This window comes from Petaurus breviceps, unplaced genomic scaffold, assembly GCF_028583685.1.
Source record: "Petaurus breviceps papuanus isolate PSGF00001 unplaced genomic scaffold, PetGlider_PUasm1.0 91133, whole genome shotgun sequence".
Taxonomy (NCBI): Eukaryota; Metazoa; Chordata; class Mammalia; order Diprotodontia; family Petauridae; genus Petaurus; species Petaurus breviceps.
Genome location: NW_027187419.1, coordinates 18714000 through 18732180, shown reverse-complemented (window position 1 = coordinate 18732180; position 18181 = coordinate 18714000). Strand labels below are relative to the sequence as shown.

General features: G+C 37.0%; 1 protein-coding gene across 1 annotated transcript in view; it reads left to right on the top strand.

The window, feature by feature from the left end:
* The window catches only part of DYNC2H1 (dynein cytoplasmic 2 heavy chain 1), a 429393-nt gene that overhangs the window by 348640 nt on the left and 62572 nt on the right, over positions 1 to 18181 (top strand). Inside the window, exons 85-86 of the mRNA XM_069080147.1 lie at positions 2367 to 2576; positions 15920 to 16009. Of these exons, the coding sequence (XP_068936248.1) occupies positions 2367 to 2576; positions 15920 to 16009 (300 nt within the window). The remainder of the gene's footprint in view (positions 1 to 2366; positions 2577 to 15919; positions 16010 to 18181) is intronic.

The window sequence follows — 18181 nt, the reverse complement described above, 5'->3', positions numbered from 1 at the left end:
TGATAGAGTCAGGAGTCAAGTTGGGGCAACCTTTTGGGATACTCTTCCAGTTTGTTGAGGTAGAGTAGTGAAAACTGCTTTCTAATAGGGTTGTGGCAGTGAAAATCTAGAGAACATGTGCTGGGAGAGAATCAAGATGGAATTGTTATATAATTAGAGATGAGAGGCAAGGGAGAAGGAAGAGTCCAAAATCAATTAATCAGTCAACATGCACATACTCTGCTAGGCAGGGGAGATATAAAGACAAGAATTAAATAATCTTTTCCCTTAAGGAGCTTGCTTACTTACAATCAATAGACATCACAACAAGGACAAAGAATTAGAAGAGGTAAGACATGGGGAGGAATAGGATTATAAGAGGTTATTATCAGAGAGGATTCATTTTTTTGTTCATCTTATTTTTGGGAGACATGAGCAATGACTTTTATTTAATCTATTCTGACTGCTTGTTCACTTAGTTTCTTTTTTTAATAGTATAATTTTTAGCATTCATTTAAATAAAATTTTTAGTTCTGAATTTTTCTCCCTTCCTCTTCCTAAAACAGTAAGCGCTTTGATATAGGTTATATATATGCAATCATGTAAAACACATTTCCATTCTACATAGTTGTAAAAGAAGAAACAGACTAAAAGAAAAAAAAAGCAAAAAGTAAAGAAAGTAAAAATAGTATGCTTCCATCTTCACTCAGACTGCATCAGTTCTTTCTCTGGATATGGATAACATTTTCCATCATGAATCCTTTGGACTTGTTTTGGATCATTGTATCACTGAGAAGGGCTGTTATTCATAGTTGATTTTCACAGTGTTGCTATTACTGTGTGCAACATTCTCCTGACTCTGCTCATTTCCCTTTATATTAGTTCATACAAGTCTTTCCAAGTTTTTCTGAAATCTGCCTTTCCGTCATTTTTTACTGCATAACATCAATGAGTCTCTTAAAGACTGTGCTCTTGGTCTATGATTGATAATATTTAAGACTCGGCATATTAGTGAATGCTTAGAACACACTCTGGTGTGATCATGTTCCTGTCCTTATCCATGACGCTTTCCGTGCTCTTGTCAATATCCACATCACACCTGTCATTCAAGTCCTGTTTCCATCATACTGCCCTGAATAGCCTAGCCTTTGTTACCCTTTTTCCCTATTGAATTCATGTAACATCTATATATAACCCATAACCTATGTTTTAGACCCACTCGTGATATACGCAGTGCATTTAAAGACATAGAAAATTTGTCTCTAGCCTTCCTCAGAGTTAATAAGATGTCAACTAGTTTTTAAAAAAAAAAATTGTGGAAAGGCATTGGATTGATAGTGAAGTAATATAGGTTTTGGTTACCTCATGGAATTTGGTGATTGTGGATAAATTATCTTAATCTCTCTGAATTTGTTTCTCTGGTAAAAAGTAGGGTAAGGGAGATGAATAAAATTATTAATTACTCTTTCGCCTCTAAAATTTTGTAATTCTGTTGTTTTATATTAGCACTTTTGTTCTTGGTTTAGATATCCTTGTAATTCCATGAAGGTATTAATTCTTTCTTATATGTTCATCTGTAATTTCCTCATAGCTCCTAGCATAGTGTTGAGCACATCTTCAGTACTGAATATGTTTGTTAATTGATCTATATTGATTTAGTGAGGACTCATAGAGTTTAAAAAATAATAAACTGTTAGACTGTATTTATAATAGATACCATGTATTTGTTTTTCAATAGGAAATGACTTCTGGTGCTTGCAGAGTATTTCCCTGGTCATTGTATCCTATCATTAATCATGTCAGCATTTCCCCCACAAATGACAAAGCAGAATATCATAAATTTGTCAGGGACTTATACAGTAAAAGACAATGTCCTTTTCTCTTGAACTTTTGTGTGATTCTGCTCTGCAGAGGGGCAGTGAACCAAGTTCTGACTCTGGAATAGGAGAACCTGTGTGGGAATGTGAACCTTTGAACAGGCCCCTTTCACTTGTCAAGGCCTCTGTCTAGTTATCTGTAAAATGAATGGGTTGAACTGCAGGAATTTTTAAGGTCCCCTCAAACTCTAAATTGAATCCCATGATCTTATTATCCTGTGAAGTGGCTACATTTCCAGCAATATACAAGCCTGTGGTGAATTAAAAGGAAGGTGAAGCAAAACTTTGTTAGATGCTACTAACTCCAGCAGATGGAATTTCTCCTCAGTAAAGACAGAAACTTACTCTGTTGGAAAAAATAGAGCATTAGGAGAGCTAAGAAGGGATTAAACAATTTATTGCACTTTGATGGAGTAGTGTTTTCCTCAGCTTTTAAGCCAAAAATTTACTATTGTAAAGAATCATGTTCTTAGGCATGTATTAATGAAATGACATGTGTTCTTCTTCTAGAATTCCAACCTGATTCACCAGAAAGTGTCTCCACCTAATAAACGACAAGGATCTCCCATATTATCATTCATTGTTCTTGAACAGTTCAATGCCATTCGCTTGGTACAAAGTGTCCATCAGTCACTTGCAGCTCTTAGCAAAGTGATCAGAGGCACAACACTGTTGAGTTCTGAAGTACAAAAATTGGCAAGTGCCTTATTAAACCAAAAGGTAAGCTCCTTCTAACTATGGAATAGAGATGCCATAGTCTCTGACTATATCTGATTTATCTACTATCCTATTAAATGTATAAAAGGAAATGTCATGGTTCATACCAGTTTTCTTTCCAAATAATTAAGCCATATAATAAAAATTAAGAGGGACGAGGACGTGCATTTATTAAATACCTACTCTGTACCAGCCATTGTACCAAGTGCTTTTATAAATATTATCTAATAACAATAGTAATATCTAACATTAATGTAGTTCTTTGAGATTTGTATGTTATGTAATATTGTCTAACTTGATCCTCACAGAAACTATGAGTTTGATGCTATTATTATCCTCATTTTATAGATGAGGGAACTGAGAATGAAAGAGGTTAATGACTTACTTATACAGGTTATTTAGCTACTAAGTGTTTGAGGCAAGTGTTTGAGCTTGTCTTCCTAATTCTAAGTCTGGCACTCTTTCCATTACACCACCTGATGAGACAGCAAATAAAAAGCAAGTAGGATGTGTCACTCACTGATGTTAATCTGGCTCTTATGGTGTGATCACACCACCAAGTGTGTTGACAGGAGAAAGAGCAACAGAGTCAGATTATACCATGTTGTAGGAGCTAAGTGCAGGTAGGTGACTCTTCTGAGATGTCTTTATTTATGATCCTATATTGCATGTGTCCCTGGAGAAAGTAGGCATTAGATTTTATTCTAAGCAACCATTATATCTACAAATAGTATACACCAAAATACTTGAACAGCGAACTGTGACAAGGTCAACAATAACTGCGTCCTTCCTAACACTTTGTTAACATTTCTTTGGATCACAATGAGTTAATGGAAGTTTTATACTCAGAACACAAATATACTATATCTCTTAATCACAATCTATAAGATATAATTTGCTGCTTCAATCTTGGAAAATTCTTTTTGGACATTTTTCCTCTTTTCTCTTACATTTTGAGGAAATGTTTAATTTAGAATAAGGGTTTGAGGTCTGTGAAAATGCTTTAAAAACATTTTTTATAATTCTACTTCAATATATTTGGTTTCCTTTACATTCTTGTGCATTTTATTTTATACATTTAAAACTATTATTCAGAAAAAGGGTACATAGATGTCAGTAGATTGTCAGAAAGGAGGGGCATCCAGGTAGCACAGTGAGTAAGAGCACCAGCCCCAGAGTCGGGATGACCTGGGATTGAATCCGGGCTCAGACACTTAGCACCCACCCAGAAACACCTGGCCGTGTAACCTTGAGCAAGTTACTTAACCCCAATTGCTTTTAAAAAAAAAAAAAGATTGTCAGAAGGGTCCAGTATACAAAGAAGATAAAGAACTACTATTTTAGAGGATCTTTTCTTGCTACTTATGTTTTATTTTACTTGGATTTTATTTTCCTATGTTTTCAACAATGTCTGTAATAGCAATGGTTATCAAAAATGCTATAAGAAACATACTGTGCATTTTAAACCATTCAGTTGTTTCTAAGCACGAGGAAACATGTCAATCATGAAATCTTGTTAGCGTGATGAATTCTCTGGTGAGAGAATATTATGTATCACTATCTTAAGTAGATTTGGACCAAAAAAAAACCCCCAAAACTCAGTCCTTAAGGGAGAACCAAAGAGTGATAAAAGATAGATGCAACCATAGCATAGAAGACTAATTTTTTTTTATAAAAAATTATTATCATTATCTCAGTGTCAGTAAAACTGACACTGAAAATAAAAGAGTTCTGAGACTTTTTCCACAAGAGAAAACTTTATACTTAAAATTAATCAGAAAAATATATTTCCTAGAAACCTTAGCTTTCTCATATTGTAAGGCATTTTATTTTGTGAAATCTAAGAAGGGAGCCAACAATAAAACTCATGGAATCAGAGGTTCATGCGCAAATGCACAATGCACACATGAAGTTTATATGCAAGGTAAACTACAAAGTCTAACTCAAGGAAGGAAATATGACCCTTTAAGGTATTATTGAATCTTGGATAAATCAGACTGATGACTTGAATATGGGTCTGGAAGGGTATATCTAGCTAACATTCATATAATGCTTACTCTGTGTGAGACATTGTGTTAAGCACTTTATTATCATTCATTTAATCCTCACAAGAACCCTGGGAGGTAGATATTATTATTGTTCCAATTTTACACACAAGGAAACTGAGGTGAACAGAGGTGAAGTGACTTTTCTAGGGTCACACAGCTAGTAAGTTGATATTACACCAAGGAAGTAGCTTTTGTTTTTAAAGTTTTTTTTTTTTTACTAGTGTCTGAGACCAGCCTTGAACTCAGATCTTCCTGATTCTAAACCCCAAGCTCTATCTACTTCACCCCAAAGGATAAAAGTAGAATATTATCATATATAAAGAAGATGTATTCATGTGAGGAAATTAATGAACCAGTGGAGGGATAATCATGGTGGGCAGTATTTGAAGTGAAGATCAGCAGAGGCAGAAAAAGTATGGATGCTGATCATAGCATGAATATGATCAGATTAAACTGTTGACAAGAGATTTCAAACATACAGCTTGTGGACCACATTGAAGCCCACCATATTCCTTTGTGTGACCCAAACCAGATTAAAATATAATTTAAATAACTAACTAAATAAAAATTCAATAGATAATATTAATATGTAACTTTTTTAAAGTCAATATGGGACCAAGGATCATTTTGAATAGTTTAGTGGCCTTTACTCCTACTTGAGTTTGACATCAGTGCTGTAGACCACCTGAATGGAAAGATGGAAAAGATGAAAATTCTAGGAAACATCACAAATATAGTAATAACAGGAAACTTGAATTATTTGGAAAATCATTTGGAGCTCTTTCTCTGATAAAATCAGAGGAGCTAATAATTTCCTGGCCTACCTTAATGACAATTTTCAATCCAGTAAACATTTACTAAGCACCTACTATGTGCCAGGCTCTGTACTAAGCACTGGGGATACAACTGATAAAAAGACAGTCCTTGCCCTCAGAGAGCTCACAGTCTAAAGGGGAAGACAGCACCAAAAAGAAGGCAGCAAAATGAGTGGGGGAAAGCTAATGGGGGTACCCAGCATGAGATTATCTTGTTCTGTGGAGCTGAAACCAGGCAGGGCAGCAGGTGCAAAGTGCAGTGAGCAGAGTTCATTTTTTGCCCCCTATAGATCAAAGCATTGGGAGGAGTTTGGTTCTCCGTGCTCCCCTCCACCCCCTTTCAGAGGGGAGAGGAAGCTGAGCAGGTATGCCATTTAAGGATTAAGTTAGCAGCATGGTATTGGGTTTAGAAGTGATGAGCTTATCTTGAAAGGGGCATCTTGTTCTGTGGAACTGAAACCAGTCTGGTCAGCAGATACAAAATGTAGAGAAGAATTTCATTCTTCAAAAGAGAAATCAGTCTGATTGTCTCACCTGATTTTCACCAAAAGAACTGGTTGGTTGGGTACAAATTGTTGAAAAACGTGGTGTCAAGTGAGTGTTCCATCTCTGATATGACATATCATAGGAGAATAAAGCAGGGGATAACCTGACATTCACTATAGATTTGGGTAGAACAGATTTCAAAACATTGTAAAAATTATAGATAGAGTCCTCAATGTGAAATTCTTTAGAGAGTTCCCATCCAGGAGGGATGGGTATTTCTGAAGAATTAAAATTTGAAGATCTAAAGAGAAATGATTGTGAAGGGGGAATAGTGGATGAGGAGTTGCTTTTCAAAGGGACATGGATAGGAAGCTGAACTTAACCAATTCAGATTTTCAGAGACGTGTTCAGTAGAAGAAACTGGGCATATGATGAAGGAATATTTTTTAAACATGTCATGGTCCTGCAAGAATAGTATCAGAATTATTGAAGTTCAGAAGGAGCTGGTGCTCTAAAGCTTAGAGCACCAGCAGAGAGTGATAAGTGTTTTAGTTTTATTGAGTAAAAGGATACATCCAGTGTCCTAGGTAGACGTGATTATAGTAAAGGATGGCAGAGAGAAAGCAGAGCAGCTTACCATTTGCTTGTTGTTTTGTTTTGTTGCCAAAGATAATACAAAGACAAATTCTAATAGTTGATAGTGAAGATAAATAGGTAGTTAGGAGAGGGGCACTTCCCTCATTGACTTACTGACCTGACCTACTCATCATAGCAAGTATTTCTACACTTTTAATTTTTTTTAAAACCTCCCATGGCACCCACTCCTCCCACTCACTTATTAGGAAACCTGGCCTCATAATTTACCAAAAAGAAAAAAATTGAGGCTGTTCACCAAGAGCCCCCTCTTCTCTTCTCCTCTTTTCATATCATTCAGGCATCTTCTACTTCATCCCTATCTCAGGAGCTTCCCTTTTTCCTTGTCAGGGCAAAGCCTTCAACATGTATCCTAGGTCCATCCCTTCCCACTTTCTCCAGTAGATTGTCCCTACTTTGATCTTCTCTGCGTCTCTGTGTCTGTCTGTCTGTCTCTCTCATTGTCAGTCTCCCTATTTACTAGCTCCTTCCCAGCTGACTACAAAGACATTCATGTCCCTCTCATCCTTAAAAAAAAATGGCATCATTTAATCCAGCCATCCTTTCTAGCTGTTGTCCTATACTTCTACTCTCCATGGCTAAACTCTTTGAGAAAGCCATTTATATTAGGTGCCTCCACTTACTCTCCTGTCACTTTCTTCTAAACCCTCTGTAATCTGCTTTCTGATTTCATGATTCAACTGAAATTGCTCTCTCCAAAATTACCAATGATGTCTTAATCACCAAATCCAGTGGTTTTTCTCAGTCCTTATTCTCCTTGACCACTCTACAGCCTTTGATATTGTTTGTTACCTTCTTCTTTTTGATATTCTCTCTTGCCTAAGTTTTTGTAAGACTACCCTCTCCTGGTTCTTCTGCTTCCAGTCTGTCCCAGCAAAGAGTCTTTATCCTGGTCACACCCACTGATGATGGGTGTCCCTCAAGTCTGCCCTGGGCCCCCTTCTTTGTTTCCTCTATACCAGTTTTTTGTTGGTCTTATCAGTTACCATATCACTCAGGCATCAGGCATGGTTAAATTATCATCTCTATGCAGATGATTCCTGGATATCTTTATATTTATCCTGAGCTCTAGTTTCACATTGCTGACTGCCTTTGAATATCTTGAATTGGATGTCATATACATCTGAAACTCAACATGTCCAAAACCAAATTCATTATTTTTCTCTCCACAAGCCTCCCATTCTTCCACCTTTTCTATTACTAGCAAAGGCTTCACCTTTGCCAGTCACCCAGGCTCACAGGTTGGTTTCATTCTTGACTCTTTACTCATACTCACCTCACATATCTAATCTTTTGTCAAGGGTTGTTGTTTCTACCATCACCATATCTCTCCTGTACTTTGCCTTCTCTCCACTCATACAGATACCACTGTGGTACAGGCCCTCATCACCTCTTGTCCAAACTATTGTAATCTCCCTGAATCACATCTCTTTCTACTCTAATACATCCTTCACTCAACCACCAAAGTGATTTTCCTAAAGAATCAAATACAGAATTCTCAATTTGACATTTAAAGTTCTCAACCTAGACCTATCTTACTTTTATGGTCTTATACTTTTATCTCCTCTGCATACTCTTATTACTCATCTTTACTGGTTTACTAGCTCTTTCTTAAAAACAGCTCTCTATCTCCTGACTTTGTGCCTTGGTCATCTCCCATGCCTGGAATGCTCTCTCCCTATTCAGCCTGATCAAATCTTACCTTCTTTAGGAAACTTTTCCCTGTCCTTCATTTTTGCCTTTCCTCTGACATGCCTTCTATTTACATTAAGTATATCTTCAATATAATAGCTATCTGTGTGTTGTCTCCCACATTAGCGTGTGAATTCTTTGAAGGTGGGGACAGTTTCTGCCTTTCTTTGTGTCATTAGAATTTAGCATAGAACATGGTATATAATAAGTGCTTTAAAAATGCTTGTTCACTGACTACTGTAATCATAGGCTTAGACAGACAACACCCCAAGGTAAGGATAGAATGACTGGATGTCATTTCTGAACCAGTGATCTTTTAAAGATAATAGAGAATGGGAGAGATACCTTGAGACTGGAAAACAGCAAATGTTCCATTTTTTAAGAAGAAGAACATGTTGTCTACAAACTAATTATAGCTATTGATCATTTGATTTTTATCCTAAGAGAAATTCTAGAATGAATTACAAGACAGTTTGTGATCATCTAGAAAATAGTGTTCACAAAGACCCAGTATTACATCATCATCATTGTAATAGCTAATATTTATATAGAAATTTTCAAGTTTGGAAAGCATTTTACATATATTTTGTCATATGATCCACACAATAACCTCATGAGGTATAGGGGCCATTGTTATAACAGAAGTTGAGTCATATAGCTATAAGTGTTAAAGGCAGGATTGGAACTCATTCTTTCTCACTGCAAGTCATTCAGTTAGTCAAGCACTCTATCTGTCACTGTCTTGATGAGATCATTTCATTTCTTGATTTCATTTTTTAACAATGGGTACTTACTAGGTCCTGGCACAGTGGATAGAGTGCTGTGCCTAAAGTCAAGAAGACTCATCTTCTTGAATTCAAATCTGGCCTCAGATACTTACCTGCTTTGTGACCCTGGGCAAGTCACTTAACCATATTTGCCTTAGTTTGCTCATTTGTAAAATGAGTGGGAAAAGGAAATGACAAACCAGTATCCTTGCCAAGAAAATATCAGAAAGGGTCATGAAGATTCAGACTCAATTGGAAAACAACCACCAAAAACCCTTGACTTCTAAATCAAGGAAATGTTGTCACTATACTTTGCTATATTTTAATTAGCATTTCACAGGGTCAAGCTCTGTTTGTGAATAAAGTGGACAAATATCAAATAGATGATCTATAAAATCTATCAGATAGATAACCTATCAAATAGATTATCTAGTCAATTGGGTAGATACAAAGAGTAGAACTTGGTTTCTACTTAAGTTTCTAGTGGATTGACAGAATATTCTTATCAATGAATTGGACACTGGTACAAATGTCATGCTTATCAGATTTGTAGATGATACAAAGTAAAGAAGGATTACTAACATGATGGATGACAGGAAGATCTGAAAAAGTTTTTTTACAGGCCATATCTAATGGGATGAAATTTAATAGATATAACTCTAAAGTCTTACATGAGTCCCAAAAATCTTATTTATAAGTATGGAAAAGCATGGCTAGATTGTGGATTGTCTTAAAAGATCTAGAGGATTTTAGCAGACTGTAAGTTCAATTTGATTTAATATGATATGGCCAATATTCTTAGTCTGCATTAAGTACAGCATAATATCTAGAACTAGGAATGCAAGGGTTGTATCACTGCATGCTTCTTTAGTCAGATCATATTTGGAGCCTTGTATTACATTCTGGCACCATACTTTAGACTAGAACACTAGAGTGTTCAAAGGAAGACATCCAGGATGGTGATCATGCATGAAGGCACTTGAGATATTTAGGCTGAAGGAGAGAAGATTTAGGGGATACTTGAGAATTGTTTTCAAGGGTTTCATATGGAAGACTAGTTATGCTTGTTTTGCTTGCTGCCAGAGGGCAGAATGAGGTACAATGAATGGAAGTTACAAAGAAGAAAATTCAGACTTGTGGTAAAAAGAAGTTTCTCTATTACCAGAAAGATCCCAGAATGGATTAGCCTCCATTTTAGAGGTAGTTGTTTCTTTCTCACTGGAAGTCTTCAAGTGTAACCTCACTATATGTATGTATATCTTATACAGAGGGTTCATGCTCAAGTGGCCATCCTCAGAGATTCTAGCTCTGCAATTCTGAGTTTTTCTCTGCTAAAGTTGTCTTCTTGAATACCCTTAGCAATGCTTAATATTTCCACATGTTGTTTAGGAAATACAAGTGTTTTACCAGCCAAAACTAGGTAAAGCTCAAAAGTCAATTCACAAGTAGAAAAAAAATTAACTAATACATTTCCATCTGTATTATATTCAGGAACTTTAGATGTTTTACTTTTTAAAAATATTTTTCATGAAGGGCCAGAGTTCAGAATGTTTGGAATTATTCCACAGTGAAATTATCTCTTTTTTTTAATGGAAGCCATATGTTTAAATTATTAGAAAACTACTGGCCATCTGTTTTTCCTAAACATTTATATACAAAGTATGACTATTGTTATAGTTTATAATAATATATGCACTTCAGGCATTTCTTAATTCAGCAAATGTTTATTAAATAATTACATGTGCAAGACACTGTATTTTGTGCTAGTAATGATACAGAGATAGCTATGACATAAATCCTGCTCTTAAGAAACGTATTATCTACTAGAGATCCTAGGATCATAGATTTAGACCTGGAAAAGACCTTAGTCTGGTCCAAAGCCTTCATTTGACAGAGGAGGAGAGACCCAGGTAAATTAAATAACTTGCCCAAGGTCACACAAGTAACTTATGTTTGAAGTAAAATCTGAACTCAGCTCCTCTCACTCTAGAGCCAGTGGTTTTTAGCAAAAGAGATACTCAGGTACAATATATATGATATTAATGATATGAAGGTCATGGATACATAAATTTGCCTTAATTTTTTTTTTTAGTGGATTGCAAGCTCAGTATGAATCAACAGGATAATATGGCAACTAGAAGAATCACTAAAGTCTCAAGCTTCACAAAGAGAGGCATAATGTCTAGGACTGGGGAGGGCTTCATTTTACTCTGCTGTGCTCATAGCTCATCTAGAATCCTATATTCTGCTCTAGCCATCACTTTTTAGGAAGAATGTTTATAAACATAATGTGTTCCAGCAAAGGCTGGCTACATGTTGGGTAGATTACAGTGCACTGTTTGTTCAAGTGTGGGGTAGATTTGATGGGCTCTGAAATTCTTTCCAATTATATTGTTTAATGATATTCTTGAGGGTTTTGTCAGTGCTTGATATTGGAAACTCTTCCCTTCTCACATCACAAACTTTACCTATAATAAAGAGTTAATGATTAATATTTGCATAGCAAATATAAAATCATTTTCATTGGCCTATATGAAGAAGATAGGGATTGATAACCCAATGTTAACAAGATTGAGTTCTGGTAGGGGTACCCAGATTTTCTATAGGATTTGTCAAGAAGACTGCTGGCCAAGTTCTTTTTTTTTTTTTAAAGCAATTGGGGTTAAGTAACTTGCTCAGTGTTTCATGGTCAGTTATTTCTGGGTGTGGTGCTAAGTGTCTGAGCCCGGATTCGATCCCAGGTCATCCCGACTCTGGGGCTGGTGCTCTTACTCACTGTGCTACCTGGCCCGCCCCTGGCCAAGTTCTTAAGAAAGGTTAGAATACCAATACCTAATCATAGGTATGTCATGAGTATAGTGTTAAATTCCAGGCACCATATTTAAGGAAGATTGTTAGTCACTTAGAGAGCTGTCCAGAGGAGCACCACCACAGTGGTGATCATGCAATTTGAGGATGGTTTGAGAAGAGAAGACGATATAGGGAGAACTTGATTGCAATTTTTAAATCCTGGAAGGGAATTAGAGTTGTTTTGCTTGACCCTTGAAGATAGAGTGACATACAGTGGGTGGAAGTAGCAAAGGTAGATTTGGGCCTGGTGTGAGAAGGAACTCTTTTTAACATTAGGGATAGAAAATATTGGCTGAAAGTTACCTTAGCTATTGTCTAGTCTAACCATCAAATTTTTTTTTTTAAAGCAGTCGGGGTTAAGTAACTCGCTCAAGGTTACACAGCCAGTTGTTTCTGGGTGGGTGCTAAGTGTCTGACCCCGGGATTTGATCCCCAGGTCATCCCGACACTGGAGCCAGTGCTCTTACTCGCTGTGCTACCTGGCCGCCCCTAACCACCTAATTTTAATAGTCAAGGAAACTGAGGCTGAAAGAGTTTAAGGACCTTGTTCAAAGTGACATAAATCACTGAACTGAGATTTAAACAGAGACCCTGCCTCTAAATCCAGTGTTCTTTCCATTTTATCATGTTGCATGCCTCTTGTAAAATATTGGCATCTCAGGCTATCATATTTATGCTATGAGTTCTACTTGTATACTTCCCAAAATATGATCATTTGGTCAGAGCTCTTTTCCTCAGGTTTGTAAGCAGTTTCTTATATTTGACTTCCCACAGGTCCCACATCTGTTCTGCTTTCTCAGGGCAGAGAAGGAACATGAAAGAACTCCTTTGGCCACATGGAGGGAAAAGTTCTTTGAAGTGATCTTTGCTGATCATTTTCATTTGAGCTGTTCCAATTCATCTTCATACTTTTTGAAGTTCAGCATTTTAATGTTCATTTTAAATCAAAGCTATTTTTTTTACTCTTCCTAACCTGGATCATATTAGATTTAAATAAAGCCAGCTTTCTCTCCTGAAAAAAAAAAACTACTTTTTAGAGAGAATTAATCTAATTACTTTACTAATTCTTTGTGCAGAATCCTAGCCTGTTTTACTCTTTCTTGTTAAAATTAATATTGCTTCAAGTTATTTTGTAAATCAGGCTTATTCAATAAAAATATTTCAAATGAATTATAAAACTTTCACTCTTTCTCTTCCCCACCTTTATTCTGTAGATTTTCATGGGCAAAAAATTCATCACAGAGTCCAGCCTACCTATGATAAACCTCTTCACATTTAGCTGTGAGGTTATATACTGTATAGGAATATACTTGGGCACCAGAGAGTTGCCTTCAGATCATGAGGAGGTATTGGAGCAGGACACTGCCTTTTAACCTCTTGTTTCTCATTTTCACCTTCGTGTTGGACCTCTCAAATTTAATTTCTCAAGGCATCTTAAACTCAAGATATCCAAAACCAAACTTGCCTTTCTATACAAATGCCCTATGCCTAACTTCTCAGGCACTGTCCAGGGTACCAGTATTTTCCTAGTCACCCAGGCTCAAAATCTAGTGTCAACCTTACCTCTTCATTTCAATCTCCCAGCCTCACATCTAGCCTCTGCCAAGGCCTGTTGATTCTGACTTTGAAACGTTTATTGCATACACTTGATTCTCTGCTCAGATACTCATACTACAATGATGAAGGCTTTCATTACCTCAAGCCTAACCTGTTTATTGCCTGCTGGCTGTCCCCCTGACAAAGATACATCTAATTCATCTTCTCTTCAACAATCAAAGTGGACTTCCTAAAGCACAGGCCTGACCATGTGACCACTCCCCCGCCCTCCCCCCCTCCCTGCCCCCAACTCAGCCCCAGTTACTATTATCTCCAGATTCAAACAGAAAATCTTTGGTTTGGAGTTCAAAGACCTTCATAATCTTCCACCTCTTCTTAACTTTCCAACCTTCTTATACTTTACACACTACCCCCATGTATTCTTTGATCCCGTGACACCACCTTCCTTTCTGTTGGTTGAATAAAATTTTCTGTGTCTTGACTCTGGGCATTTTCACTGGTTGTCTCCCATGCCTTGATTTCTGCCTACTGACTGCCTAAGATTCCTTCAAGTTGAATCTGTGTCAGGGACATTGGAGGAACCCTGGCCAAGGGTCTGCCTGACAATTTATCTGTACAGAGGGAAAGTGTGATCTGATTCAGTTGAGTTGTTTTGATAAGGAATAAATGGCTTCTGGTTCCAGTCATTGGTGGTGTTCTTGTGACTATTCTCTCCCAAATTACTGCACAGGGAGTAGGAGAATTTTCATTGTTTTGGGAGATGAAAAAATAAGGATCAGGCCAGTGATGGGGGTCAGGAAGTAGAAAGCCAACGTTTCCCAGAATTGTGCAACTTACTTAAACGAATCCCTTCCCTAAGTCAAATACAAATGGTTAACTGGACCTAAATTTCCAGAAGGGGCAAGGAAAACTTATTCTTCACAGCCATACCTCATGAGTCACTTTCCATCCAGATTCCCGACAAACAGTAAACCAAATCAGAGTTACCTAAAATGACTCCTACTCTTGGGAGAAAGGCTGTACTGGATGACCTCTAAGGCCACATCTGGTGGCTCTTAAATCCTAGGATCCTACTTCTAGGAGAAAAGAGAAGGTGATGGAGTGTGTACTACAAAACTGGCAGCTTCTTAGGGAGGCAAGGCCTCATTTTTCCCCAACACAGACAGTTGGTTTAAAAAATGCTTCCTCTGCCTTAAAGCTGCTCCTGACTCATTTGTCCATCATTTTCCCAGAAAAAAAGGCAATGTTAGTATTTTTGACATTGTGTTAGAAATACTAAATGCCTCTATCTCCAGAATTGTCCTTCCCAGAAATGCCTAAAACAAGCATGTATATCAAAGCTGTATTTAAATATGCAAAAGGAAGATCTTGCTTACAATAGGAATTAGCTTTTATTAATAAAGAAATGATGGGGTGGCTAGGTGGCGCAGTGAGTAAGAGTGCTGGCCCTGGAGTTGGGAGAACACAGGATAGGTTCTGGCCTCAGATACTTAACACCCACACAAAAAAAAACTGGCTGTGTAACCTTGGGCAAGCTACTTAACCCCAATTGTTTTTTTAAAAAAATAAAGAAATGACAAGAAAGTAGGACATGAAAAAGGAAAATTAAAATTTAGAAAAAAAACTGTGCAAATCTCTAAACCTTTACTAAATAAATAGTGTCCCCAAGAATCCTTAAGGTATTAAAAATACCTAATTCATCTATATAGACAAGTTCTTTTGACATGGTTTATTATTTTAATAAAAATACAGCTGAATATATATCACAGGTTACATGAAATTATACACAATGACATTCTCTCTGCATAGCAACAAACATTGGTGTGTACTGGAATTCAAAAATGGATTATCTATAATCCTTTAAAGTACAATTTGTTTAAAGGTTTTAAGCAAATCATAAAATAAGGGATTTTTTTCAAATCAATAACATTAAAGTAAAAAAAAAAAACCCAGGGCAAAGGCAAGGAGGTGGGAGGTGAATTTTCCTGTGTGAGGAACAAAAAGAGGGCCATTTTGGATGGATTTTGCATTATTTGGGAAGGAAAGGATTATCTTTTCAAGCTAGAAAGATAGGTGAGAGCCAGGTTGTGTAGGGCTTTAAAAGCTAAACAGAAGAGTTTATATTTTATCCTAGAGGAAATAAGAAGCCACTGGAGTTGATTGAGTTGAGGAGTTACATGGTCAGATTGGTGTTTAAGGAAAATTACTTTGGTAAAAGGTATGTATGATCTACTGGAGTAGGAAAATTCTTAAGGCAAGGAGACAAATCAAGAAAATGTTGCAATAATCTAGGTGAAGGGTGGTGAGGGCCTGAATGGGAAGAAGTGGTCAGATGGGAGAAAGATTGTGATGGCAAAAACTATTGTGTTATTAATGAAGCGTGCCCATAATAGGAGACCTTAAGTAGCTTTTCCATCAGTAATATTGAAATCAAAAGATTACTAATATACTAAAGTAATTATGACTTTTTATTACAGTGTCCTCTAATATGGCAGAGCAAGTGGGAAGGTCCAGAAGATCCCTTGCAGTATCTTCGAGGTCTTGTAGCTCGTGCACTTGCAATACAGGTAAAATTATATTCTTCAGTTATTTTCCTTATGTAAATGTATTAAAACATGCCTGTTAGGATCTAAGAACCACCCTAACCAGAGGATCAGATGCATTTACTAAATAACCACTATTTAAAAAAATGTTTTTATGTAGCAATACATTTTCATCCTTTTAAAAATGCATGCTCTGAGCTCAGTGTCTTAGGAAAGTTTCCACCTGATGTCAACTCAACTCTAAATTATGGTTCAAAAGAGATATTTTTTCCTTCAGTAACAAAAATCATCTCCTTTTCAGAGATGTATTACAGTGAATATAAAGGTTCTCTTGTCAGAGGACTTGCTTTGAGCGATTGTGATTTGTCCATTTCTTTTCCTGAGCAAGCACATTTAGGGTTGTGGTGGTGTGATGGTCAGATTTGGAGGAGGAGAAATAGAATCCCCTTATCCAATATTAAAAAAAAAGGACTTGGGTAATAAGGATAGCTGGTAAACATTAGAAGATTAGGAGTGCCCATGTATCAAGCGAGTAAAAGCTGACAACAGGGAATCACTAGACCTTCAGGATAGAGGAGCTGGCATGAAATAAAATCAGGTTGAGCTCAGCTGAAGCCTCACTCAAAGCAAGAAGTTGCAATTCTAGTCAGTATTATCATTTCCTCAGGAGGAAAACTGAGATATAGTGAAAAAATAGATACCCAGCAGATAGAGAATAACTGCACTGTTTGGGTAGCTGGAACTGTATTTTCATCAGTTGCCATTCCAAAGAGTTAGACTTTTTGCTGAATTACTGCTCCCCAGGAAATTTCTATTAAATAGGAACTCTGTGTGATTTCATAGTCAGAATGCTTATATATATTCTTTTCTTACAGTATCTGGAGTCCTTTTCCCTTTGTGTCTATCTGTGATTCTCGCAAGAAAGATAAATCATATCCTTATGCACCTAGAAAAATGGAAGTCCCAATGGCAAGGATAGAAGGGACACTGATACGTTTCTGTATGGACAGCAAAAAGAAACCAGGGGACTAGATAGAGCTAGTGGGATTTGTTAGGGACTTCTGATAAGACCTATGCGCACATTAGGATCACTAGAATCTTGTCTGTGAATTTAGTTCTATGACTCTTCCTGTCTTATTATAAAGGGAAAACAAATAGGAGTGTCCTTTCTTGTATGGTGTGAACAGAGTGGAGGAATGGAATCTGTTGCTATTAATGGGTTGAGTTACTTTTGTTAACCACAGCTGAGGAAGATTTCTAAAAAGGGACACTTTCACAGGGTGAATGGCCCTTCTCCTGCCCCAAGTAACAGAGGTCAAATGATTTCTGGCCAAGTCAGAGCACAGTGACAGCTTCCTTGTCTCTGATAGCTGGTAGCAGGGGCATGTCAGACAGGATCCAAGCAGGCCTGTACACTCCTTCATATTTGGGAAGAGGGGAAGAATCTGTCACTTTCTCCTACTGTTCAAGAGTAAGCAGAACCAGTATAGTCTTCACTGCCCAGTGTTAAAGCTTGCAACTCTACATTCACATCTTATTACTGATAAGTATTGTTGAACGTAATAGGCACCATTTTTAGCATTATGGTGATTTAGTGTCCAAGCTATTTAATTCAGTAAGTGGATGTAAAGGGAAGAGAAATCTATATATGGATTATTAGTGAACACTTGGCATTGCTGCTCCTGAACCGCCTTCTTATGGTGGCATTCTGTAGCCTACAGAAGAATAGCAGATAAGAGTGTAGTGTTAAAATTAGCAGAGTAGAAGCAAAAGAATATAGTTCTTCAAAAAGTTGTTGCTTAGTAACGTCATATGTACTCATTTGGTACCCATGCAATTTAGAATTCAAATAATGCTTGAAAAGGCCTTAGACATTATATAATTCAATTCCTTCGTTTTCTACATGAGAAACTTGAGGTCTAAAGAAGTTAAATGAGTTGGCTATTGTCCTATAACTAGATAGTAGCAAAACTGAAACTAGCATACAAGTCTCTTCATTACCAATGCAATGCTTTTTTCCACTAGACAGTGACGTCGATTTTCACTCAGTTTTTAAACCCTCGCAGACTGGCTTCCACTCTTACCTCTGAATGACTGATATTGCTCTCTGCAAAGCCACCAACAATCTCTTGACATCTAAACCCTCTGGCCTTTCCTCAACAACCCTCATCCTTTTTTATTATTCTGCAGTTGTGT